Source organism: Macaca thibetana, chromosome 6, assembly GCF_024542745.1.
Source record: "Macaca thibetana thibetana isolate TM-01 chromosome 6, ASM2454274v1, whole genome shotgun sequence".
Taxonomy (NCBI): Eukaryota; Metazoa; Chordata; class Mammalia; order Primates; family Cercopithecidae; genus Macaca; species Macaca thibetana.
Genome location: NC_065583.1, coordinates 138,019,201 through 138,031,447, shown reverse-complemented (window position 1 = coordinate 138,031,447; position 12,247 = coordinate 138,019,201). Strand labels below are relative to the sequence as shown.

At 32.4% G+C, this 12,247-nt stretch overlaps 1 protein-coding gene across 7 annotated transcripts in view; it reads right to left on the bottom strand.

Annotated features, from left to right (window-relative positions):
• The window catches only part of NIPBL (NIPBL cohesin loading factor), a 214,916-nt gene that overhangs the window by 67,866 nt on the left and 134,803 nt on the right, over positions 1–12,247 (bottom strand). For all 7 annotated transcript variants that reach the window (XM_050794499.1, XM_050794501.1, XM_050794500.1 and 4 more), the window contains 2 exons: positions 9,547–11,172; positions 355–537 (listed from right to left, as the gene is read on the bottom strand). In XM_050794499.1, coding sequence (XP_050650456.1) covers positions 355–537; positions 9,547–11,172 — 1,809 coding nt within the window. The remainder of the gene's footprint in view (positions 1–354; positions 538–9,546; positions 11,173–12,247) is intronic.

The window sequence follows — 12,247 nt, the reverse complement described above, 5'->3', positions numbered from 1 at the left end:
ATATTTCCCCCATTAGACTGAAGGCTCTTTGAAGACAGGGGCCATATCTTATTTGTATTTTTACTCTCAGTGTCTAGCATATAATAGGAGCTCAATATATGTTTGCTGAATGCATACAGACACATACCTACCTGTGTTTTAAACTTAATTGTAGCTCATTTAATATTTTTTCTTGGTGCCAACTGATCTCATCTTTCACGCATTTTTAAAGTGTAGAGAAAAAAACTTACTATACTGCGTTATTAAGAATTAAGGTGACTGTGCTCTTGCTAAACCCCCAAATTATAAATGAGAAAAACACATCAACCTGCTTTTAAACTCTAAAATAATAACAAAGAGTTCTGTGATACTTACATTCAAAAGCTTCATCACTATCATTATCTTCATCTGAACTGATTTCAGCATATTTTGGCTTTTCATTAACTGTGCTACGCTTGCGTTTGTTCATTTTCACACGTTCACAAAGTGGCATGGTGGACTCAATTTCTGCCAGGAGTTCAGGGGGTAATTCTTTTAACACTGATTGATCTATACTACCTATTAATGAAAGGTAAACAAAAAAAAAAAAAAAAGTAAATCTGAAGATAAAAGGAAAATTTTAACTAAATTAGCACAATAAAAATATTAGTATTTATGGTTTCTAAGTCACCTGTTTATTTTAATAGAACACAACTATAATACTCTTAACCCTAAAGTGACAATATAGTTAATATATATGTATGTGTACATATATACATATAATTATGTAACAACTTTAAAAACATGACACCACCATAAAAACGAAGGGTAATTATATAATAAATTTTTGATATAATGCCTTCAATTTGTCTGCATTGACTTAAAACTTTCTGAAACTAGAGATTCACTGACATTTGCAAACGGATTTGCGGTAAGAGGTACACTTCACATTCTTGGTAATACATAAATTTTGTTTTCTGTAGGTCTGCAGTAGTTTGAATCTAATGTTACCCCTCAATACAAGTGAGAAGTGCTGGAAGACACTTACCACTCCTCCTCCTTTTCTATGATCTTGGCAGTTGTGTATGGTGGCTGAGACAAGAGCTTTACATATGCTTTTACCTATCACTGTCTATTTGAAGGCATGGTAATGCCTTTAGCATTATGGAGAACTTCTTCAAACAGACAAATCAATATATACAATTTAACTGAAGACAAGAGAAACATGTAACATAGGATAAATAGATGACAAATATTTTAAAATATATATGCCTGTAACTGAAAAGTACATTTCAAGTACTTTTAGAAAATTCAAGTTCATATCTTCCCACGAAAGAGTCAAGACAATAAAAAATAAGACAATAAGAGCCATTATACTACTTAATCCTACACACATACACACAAACACACACAAATAGTTCTTACGAAGAAATAAACTGTGACTATCTTCCTGACAGTTTAAAAAATAAAGTAGAAGTAGAAAAAGCTACTTATTCAGGATTATTTGTCCTTAATGATTACTAAAGATGGCAATTTTAGCTTCCTTTACTTACTTTGAGTGGAAGTATAAAAAGAAAAATCTTACCTGATAAATTTTATGAATTGGGAGCAAAGAGTACCTTTGTGGTTTACAGCAGGAAATATTAGTAACTTACAATCAACATTAATACTATCCTTTATAACATGCAAATGATAATAGCGCTTATGTAAAGAATAAAAATTAATTATGACAGAAAAGTAAATAGCTATCAAGAAGATTAAGACAATACAATCAAATAACTCAAGATGGAGATATAAAACATTAATCTTAATGGAAGAATAACCTTTTAATTCTTTCAAAACTTTTATTCAGTATCACAAAGGAGTTATTTCAGTAACTTTCAGGCTCCTGTTCTTCTAAGGACATGCACAGCAATAATTTTACCCAACAAACATGCAATACTCATGACTGGTAATATCCCAGACTTCAATTGCTAAGAATTCTAACTAATGTTGAGTTTAACTTCTGTGTCATTTTGAAATCAGGTAATATTTCTCTGTATTGGCTTTCTTAATTTAACTAGTTAAGTTTTATCAGTGAGGGTCATTTTTTTTTTTTTTTTTAGAATACTGGTAGAAGTAAAAGAAGTCAACTTTAGCTTTGCATTGCGTATCTTCAGCCCCAAACTGAACACATTTTGCAACTCATTTAAAAATCTTTGAATGAATATCTCTACTTCAGTATGTGTCTTTTTGATGGAACATCATGTTTTAGAGTATACATCTTCTCTTTTCCACATGACCTACATAATATTAAGTACATATATGGATGGTCAATAGATGCTTCTTGATTGCCTAACTCTGTGGTTCACAATTTCTCATGTTCACTTACAGATACACTTGCTGGATAGTTCCTGAGTTGCTATATTTGAGAGACAAATGAGTACATTTCCAAAATTTTTAAGAATGGAATTTTTTTTTTTGCAGTATTTGAAACATTATGATCTTTATGGTTTTATAAATACAGATAACCCAAAGTATTTGACCTTTCATCCCTCACGGAATTTTTTTTTTTTTAAAGCAAATGTTACCTAAGTGATTGTTCTGCTTAGATTACGTTCACATCACAGACATACTGACTTGATACTAATATACCAGAATATTTTCCTGCAGATAAAAACACAATAATCAAAGGTTAAAATATGTACTAGTTCTTGTGCTCTCTCTGCAATGGATTATTATGTTCCCAGAGCAAGGACTCTGCTCTTTTTCTTTTTAAAAAAATTCCTCACAATAGCCAAACACAGACAACCTGTGCCTTATATCCGATAAAGCAAGTATCAACATTTATTAACAGTAGTTTACCCTTTCTTATTCCTTACATTAACGAGAATACTATTAAGACCTCTAGTATTCTCCAGATCATTTTAACTTCTATAAAACTTTGAAAGTTTAAACAACATAATTCAAAGGTCAAAAGTTTTATTTCTGAAGATGACCCAACTTTAAAGAAAAAAAATCCAGGAATCAATGTCTCTACATGTATCATCCTCCAAAAGTGAACCCTGTTTCATTTTGAACAGAATTGTCTATTCCACAGGTTTCACACATTTTCTGAATTAACCACATCCTTTCTTCCATTTCATGAAGCACTTTATAAATGGACTCTGCCAGGTCCCTTGATTACAAAGATAACAAATAAAATGCATGACTTTCCCATATTCAGGCCTGGGATCTTTAATATGACATCAAGGATCTGGATAACCCAGCCACTTGGAGGCTGAGATGGGAGGATTGTTTGAACTCAGGAGTCCTAGGCTGCAGTGAGCTATATTAGCACCACTGCACTCCAGCCTGGGCAAGAGAATGAGACTCTGTCTTTAAAAAAACAAAAGGATCCTGATTTGGATAACTCAGTTTAAAAAAAATGAATAAATAGCAAGTACTTAAAATTATCTGTATGACATACTTGGTTATGTTATTTCCCCTGAATTAGTTAATAATCCATTAAATACAAACATAGAGTCTTGCTATCTCTTAACATACGATGATGTATCTTAGGGATTGATGATTTTAGGGATTATTGTTGCTTGCCAAGTTATTTGTTCCTAAAAACTTCAGACTACTAGTGCTTTATGATTGTCTCTCCCCTAATTTCTTTTGTCCTGCTTTATTCTTTAAATCAGATGTCTGAATTCCCATAAAACTTTATGTTATTGGCTTGATGAATAATGTCATTTAGTCACAATTTTGTGAGATACCAAGTTTTCAGCTTCTGTACATATGTTCCATTAAATACAATGCACTCTATACTCTGGCTCTAATATGGCTAAAGAATACATTTACTCCTAGATAAGCTACATTTAAGTAATCTTTGATTTCTATTATAAATCACACAAATCAGCACTTGCCAGATTATTAAAACCAGAAATCATCAAAAGATTTAAAGTCCCAAACATTGATTTGATAACAAAGTGTTTTGTTTTCTTTTTAAAACAGGAAAACAACTCTGAGATAGAAACAAATCACCTAAACTAATAAAATCTTTGGGGCTGAAGCTTTGGTCAATGGAAACAAGTCATGTTCAGAAAAATAACTAAGAGCCTTACATAAACCTCCAAATATTATAAATCCTAAAAAACAAAAAAAAATCTTAGGCAGGCACAATGTAACAGTTCAGTGACAATTCTTCCATTAATCTACCCATATAACACAGAAGCACCAAATGGATCTTCAACTTCAATTAGAGGTAAGCGGGGGCAAAAAAAAAAAAAATTTCAATACTGCATATAAATGACAATTTACTACTCATTATGTAAGTAACAACTTACTACTCATTACTGAAAAGTAGGGGGCAGGGATCAAATGATTCTTTCCTTGATATGTATACACGGTGAGAAAAATAAATTGTGGCAGTAATATCTTTAAATCTACACTGAATATAAAGTGCAGATACATAAAAAGATTTGTTTTTAAAAATTGCTTTCTTCATTTAGATAAATTCAATTCAATTAGAAACTGAATGACTGTACATTCCTTTATATAAAAAAACAGACCGATTAGCTTTTACTATAACAACATTCATTTTGGTTTTTATAACTGTATAAAGCAGGAGGGAAATTGGTTTCTTTATTTTAAAAGTGAATGAATCAAGCTTTGAAAGGTTAAGACTTATTCAAAGTTTTGATATCAGTTCTCTTTGTACTATAATTTATAATAAGTTTAAAGGAGAATTTTTAAAAATTGACACATCAGAAGCCAGAAAATGCTAATATTTTTATAGGCAAGACAGAGAGATCCATATTAAAAAACCCATTTTATTGGTATTATAATACTAGTAGGTATTCATACTCTTTAATTTCGCATCAGGCCCTTGTAAAGAAGGGTTTCATTAATTTTTTTTTAGGATATAAGAGGGAATTCAGTATGTCAAAGATAATTTCTTCATAAACAGACACAGGTTCTTTCAGAATTAGTATTTGCTAGCTCCTTAGCTGTCAATTATACACCTATTTCTACAGATACAAGAACCCTATAGAAACTACGTTTTTGGGCTGGCTTAAGAGATGGAATGGAAAGGAGAGAGAACAGCTCCAGCAAACTTTAATTTTTATAAAAAGGTTTCTACGTAACGCATTTCTTTTAAGCAATATTTATATGAACAATCTATTAAGCATAATTTGGAACAAAAATTTCTACAACTGGAAATCATGAGTACAAATTTTCAAAATACTGCTCTAAAGTCACAAGAGCTAGATATGGATTATGCCAACTTCTGTAATAAACTTTCTCTAAACATTTCCTAAAGATATCACTGATATGAATGTCTTTATAAAAACTGAAAATTCGAGTTTTTTAGAAAGGTATTTTATAAAACTGTGCAAATGAAGCAAAATAAATTCCCACTGCAGCATCATTAAATATTATTCAATATTACAATCTACCTTAAAGAAAACACACTGAAAATCCTCAATTTAGGAATGAATAAACTATGCTATAAATTCACTCTCAGAAACAATACTTTAAAACTTGCAGAAGCTGAGGATCCTAAACACAATCTAACTAGACTGGTTCAGTGCTGAGTAAAAGGCAACCAGCTGATGACAGTGATCAGCATTTAGTAGTGTAACTGTAACAGTAGATAACTGAAGTGACATAACTGTCGCTAGTAAGGCCTACAATCATTAGCTCATCAAGTGAGCAATATAGGCTAATCACTATTGACTATTAAAGCCGCCAGATACATTCCCAGTGAAGACTACTTTCAGAAACTGCTTTACTCTTCAGTTTAAAGGATGATGTCAAATAACAAATAATACGGATATTTCTCGAAAGCACTGAGTCCACATAATGGAGAATGATATACTAGTTGGAAAGAAGAAGGGGGAGAGCGAAGGAAAAATGGTTTCCTTAGACATAAAGCTATTTTGAGACACTCTGGAATTAAAAAAAAAAAAACAAACCCAAAACAAAATCAAATGTTTGTAATTACTGATACTAAGCTGTTAATAACACTGAAGGCACATGTTAGTTGATGATTATGCCAATCTTCTTTTTTTTCTTGAGATAAGAGTCTTGCTCTGTCACCCAGGCTGGAGTGCAGTGGCACAATCTCAGCTCACTATAACCTCCTGGTTTGAAGCGATTCTCCTGCTTCAGCCTCCTGAGTAGCTGGAACTACCAAGTGCCTGCCACCGTGCCCAACTAATTTTTGTATTTTTAGTAGAGGTGGGGTTTCACCATGTTGGCCAGGCTGGTCTTAACTCCTGACCTCAAATGATCCACCTACCTTGGCCTCCCAAAATGCTGGGAGATTATGCCAATCTTAAAGGATCTCATAACTTTATTATTTTAATTTAGAGACACTATACATTAGGGTAATATTCTAATAAAATTTTTAACAATAAAATATTTTTTGGCATGTAACATACTGATCGAAGTATATTTTAGTAGAAGATATTTGAAGAACTTAAAAAGGATTCTACAAAGGGTTACGTTGCCTGACTGCCCCCTCCACCCCTCCCACACAAGGAATAAACAAGGTGATGGAAAGATAGGGAAGTTGACAAAGCAGGATAAGAATGGGAATAATATTAATCCCATGTTGTAACTGCTGTAGATCAAAATAAGTGTGATAGAAAAACTAAACACATAATACTATAAGCAGGTTTTCTTTGGATCTTAACAAAAAATCTAGGTAGTTGACAGGGTGAAGAAAGTTACTACAATATTTAGGAAGCAGGATTCGACAAATAAGTAGCTCTTGAGCTAGGGTGTATTGATGGGAACATAAAAGATGACTATCTATTTTTAATCTGTACACAAAAGCTTTTCCTGAAAATGGTGACAACATCGTCTCCATTCAATAGCCATTAAGTATAATTTTATTATGTATGAAGTATTTTGTTAGGTACCAGGGATATAGACATATTGCCACAGAAATCAAATCAAATGTAACAATGCCACTTTACATTTAACATGCTCATACAAAAGACAAAAATAAGTAATCTAAAATAGGAGTAATAAATCTGTACCTCTATCACACACTCAAAATTTATCAGCTTAAAATATATCCTAAAGAATATTTTCTATATGAACAACTGGTAAAATATTTAAAAGATGGAAATTTATGGCTTTTCAATTTTGGCCCTAGGAACCAACCATAATAGTATCCCAGCAATATTCAGACTAATTCCTTTACTCAGAAAATCATCAACACATCAAAATGTGATTTTCTGTGAATCTCCAAAGAAAACCCCAATATGTACTACAAAGGGTAAGTAATCTACAACTGTGCTTCATGTACATGCAATTAAAAAAATCCACAATTAACCAACTCTGCTATTTAAACTGAGTAGCAAAAATCTAAAATAAAACCAAAATTAGAACATTACTAAAAAAAAAAAAAAAAGATACGGATCCTAAGACATAAATAAATTAATCCAAAAGATAGCTACACGGCATCCTGAAATGAATTTAAGCACTGACACAGTATTTTTTGATGAAAAGGACTGTTACTGTAATTGCACTTACATTAATATATGTGTATATATACATAAACATGCACATGTACACATACATACACATCACTCAGACACCCAGATAGCTTACTTACATACTAACATGACCATATCAGGTATATACATCTGCATTAAAAGTATACTATCAGAAATGCATTTTGGTGCTAAAAGCTTATTCATAGGCCATATTACTGCATGTGAAAAAACCAGGTGAAATAATACAGCAATTACTAACTAAAAGCTATATTCACTTCTGGATGTTCTTTAAGGAGTTGTAAAAGACTCTTTGTTAGAACAGAGTTTAGAAAGCAAGGCTAGGGTAAGCTGAGAGGGGAGGGAGAGAAAGATGGTCCAGATCAAAGGAACAAGAGGGTACCACTTTCCATCTTTCACCTGACTCTTCTAAAATTGTATAGCCATACTCTTTAGTTTATAAATATAAGCTACTCCCAAACTTTCGCTAAAAAATTTTAAAGAAAATCTTTACCTAAAAGAAAACAAATCTAGTGTTAACTCCCGCATTCTACAACCTCTTTCATATTAACAAGTAACTCTGAAAAGACACATTCCAGTTAAATAAAAAAGGCTACTTATTGAGGCTGATGTCTTAATTGATTTTTGGTCTAATTGCTATAATCTAAAAATTAAAAGCTTCACTCAAAGAACACAAATATTAGTAACTCAGAAGGCAATATTTTTTCATTTTTGTAAGACAAAATCAAATAAATTAACAGTGAAGAAATGAATGTTGACGAAGACCAAGCAAGAATAACAACAGATTAGCCACAAGTCATTCTTTGAATAAAGAGTTCTTTATAATATGTTTTCAAAGAGTTTTCTTGGTAGACAAGTTACAACAGCATGTTATGAAAACAATAACCACACACTTTTCATATCTGCTAATGCACTGCAGTGCTATGCAATACAACTTTCTGTGATGATGCAAATGTTCTGTTTTGTCCAATACGGTAGCCAATAGCCACGTATGACAACTGATGAAATGAACTTTCAATTTTAGTTAATTTAAATTTAAATAGCCAAAAAAGGTAATGGCTACCATCTCAGCCAATGCAATTCCAGATTTCATATACTTGGTTACATATAAGTTTAAATCTAAATTCTTAATAATTCTCTTTCACAGAAGGAAAACTCAAAATCAAATAAACTCTCAGTTCTATCGCCTTCACTACACCTCAATATATTTAGACTGCATGGACATGGTGGCTCACGCCTGTAATCCCAGCACTTTGGGAGGCTGAGACAAAAGGATCGCTTGAGGCCAGGAGTTCGAAAGCAGCCTGGTCAACAAAGCAAGAAGACCTCATCTCTATTTAAAAATAAAAAAAGTTATTTTAAATACTTGTGTACAAACGGATACAAAAGTATATCTTCTGCACAAATGGTCATTATTTTTTGGCACTTAAGACATTCTTATCCCTTTGGAAATAATCTTACTCAAGTAACCAGAGAATTTAACTCAGAAACCATGCAAAAATAACACCAGTCCCCCTGCCTCCCACAAACTTACAATTTAACCAAATTTAAAAAGTAAGTACCGTTCCCTATTACCTTTGCATAAACAAGGACAAAAAGATATGTTTTAAAAATATAAAACATATTTAACTAACCATCTCCCCAATAAAATGAAAAATAACCTTTTATATAACTTTCTAAACTATACAAACTATTCATCGATAATTAGCTCAAACACAGGTCTGTAAGAATATAGTACTGTAAGACTATAGAGAGTTTTTAAAGACAGCCATTTTAATACAACATTCACTTGATTAACATAAGAAATAACGAATATAAGAAATAATTAAACAGCCAAATAACTTATCTCTGTGTAACCAAATAGCAGTAAGATTCATAACTACCTTGAGTAGTGGGTGGGAAGAAAAAAACTGTGGGGAAAAAAAAAATTCATTGGAAACCTTTATCTATACTTCTGAAAAAAATTTACTGTTGTTTGACATAGATGTTATATTTTCACGTAGTAGCTTTCTAATTTTTGTAAATTTCCTTTTTAATACTTAGTAACCTTAGCACTTAAAATCGATTATATTATAAATGACATCAGTATTCTTACCTTTATTTGACTTTGATGGTTTATTCTTGATAGGTTTAAGGGAACTTCTTGATTTGTCCTCTCTATCTTTAATAAGTTTCTGAACATCATCCAAAGACAGTTTTTGTAGAACAACTACAGGCTTAGCTCCTTTATTTAGATCTTCAACTAATCCTATTTTTTCTACTTTGTCTTTCTGCTCTCCTTTCATTTCCATTTTCTTTGTTTCCTGAGTAACATTGCCATCTTTATCCCTCTTGATTTTCGGAATGACAAAATTTTTCAATGCACCAGACCTGCCCCCCAACAAATAACTTGGAAATTCTGCTTTATTGTCAGGGTGTGCTTTATTAGTGTCTACTTTACTCTTGTTACCCTCTGTCCTTTTGTCATCTTTACTATTTGGTGATTTAAAACCAGGTTTATCAGATCTTGATTTATTAGAATCTCCTTGTTTAACACGAGGACTGTCAGGTCTTGATTTTTGTTCCCCAGAAGATGGTCTTTCCCTTGAGTCCCCTGATTCATGCCTGTGTTTTCGTTCTAGTTTATCAGTTTTTGAACTATCAGATTTAATGCCATGTTCATTTCTACTAGAGGATCTCAATGTTTCTGGTCTTCGAACCCTAGACTGATCTCCTCGATGTCGCTCTGATTCACCCCTGTCATCTGATTTTTGTTTATTATCATGGTCACGTCTTAGTGACTCAGAAATAGATCGCCCATCAGGTCTCTGCTTTAAGGCTTCAGCTCGTTCTGATTTTAACCGAGGTGAGTCAGATTTAGTATCTTGTTTATGTTTAGACACTTCAGGTTTTTTCTCCGTAGATGGCTTTCCAGAATCCCTCCTATTGTCATGCCTGTGTTTTGGTGTTTCAGGTCGCCCTTCATTTTTTTGCTTTGGAGTTTCAGGGCGGCTTTCACCTTTTTGCTTTGGAGTTTCAGGCCTTCCATCACCCTTCTGTTTTGGGGTTTCAGGACGCCCTTCACTCTTTTGTTTTGGAGTCTCAGGCCGGCTTTCACCCTTTTGCTTTGGGGTTTCAGGCCTTGATTTTGTTGTTTCTGATCTGCCATTATTTTGTTTGTTGTCATTTGGTTTTGTGTCAGACAGTCTATTTTCATTTTGTTTAGGCTCAACTACGGTGCTCTCGTTTTGTTTGCATTCAGTTGTTCTGCTCTCATTCTGTTTAAGTTCTTCTGTTTGGGTCTCAACTTTAGTTTCTAACTTATTTTCAGTTGATTTTGTCTCCACCAATCGGTTTTCATTTGGTTTAGATTCTGACAATCTACTTTCACTTTGTTTCATTTCACTCTTTGAAAGCTCAGGATCAGACTTTTTTTTAGGTGTCTCAGGATGGTTTTCTGGTGTAGATTTAAGACTTCCAATAACATCTTCCTGAAGAACAGAAATAGGTGCATCATTACATTGTTTGATTTCTTCAGGCTTTTTTATGGAGTCTGAATCCTGAGTTACAGAAGCCTGAGAGTCCACTCTTCCTGCCTGATGAAGATCAATGCTAACCATTAATGCTGGCCTTGACCCATTTCCCGTAGAACCCGTCTCCTGAGAAGCTGGTCTATTACCTCCTGTAGCACCCCCAGCCTCCTGTGGGTAAGAATCTTGTTTTCTTTTTTTCAAAGGCTTATCTGAAATTTAAAGATAAATATTTGATATCAGTAATAGACATGTATTCTTATCTTATTAAAAACCCTATGGATGTTTTTTATCTTTTTTAAGGTTATGTTTTAAAAATGGAGTAAATGCAAATGCACATATGCATACATAAAATAGTAAGCATGAATGACACAATACTTTGAAAACCAAGGTTTGAAGAAATATGCTTGAGAGATTTCAATAAATACAGTAAAAAGAATTTAACTGCATACTCTTTAAGGATATAAATAAGTGTAAGAATATAAAATGAATAGAACTTATAATGTACCAAATACAAACATATATTTATGTTCATAGATGTTAAAGATAAATCAGATTCTTTCCCTAAGAATAAAACAACCAGTTATAAATCATAGTCTCACTCAGGTTAATTTTAACTGTTAGCGAAAAACTATAAAGAGCTCCAAATCTGCCAACATACCAAACAGGAAATATAAGCTTTTACTGTATCTAAGATAAGTATGGAAAAAAAGAAATAAAATAGATACCATGCCATTGGAAAAAAATGAGTTTAAAAAATGAATTTAGTAATCTGTCATTTAACTTTAATCAATAATTCAAATTCTTTAAAGTGTTAAAAGAGTGAAAGGAGTTTAAAAGCTAACCACAATGTTAGATAGAAGTAAATTTAAAATAAGGAAGCAATAGATATCAAAGGAATAGAAAATTTAAAATCAAGAAGCAACAGGTATAAATTAGAATCCTGTCTTAAGCAACTTCCACTGAAGAAAACTGTTCCTACTCTTCAACATAAAGTTATAATGTTCTAGGGGTCTATTCTGGTCTCGGAAAGAAATAATTTACAGTATTATTAAATGTAAAGACACACACAAACACAAATTCACCATTGCAATAAAATGTGAAGGTATTTTTAACATCTATATATTTCTGTGTATGACTCCATTTCTGACTTATGAGGGTGCTAGGTCATTTTCTGTAAATTAAATCTCCAGTTAGGTCTTGGGAATGGTTACATTATAGTACCTTGAGGTTTGGCTTCCTTTTGTTTATTTGCTGAGCTTGAGTATGTTTTAAAAATCACTCTTA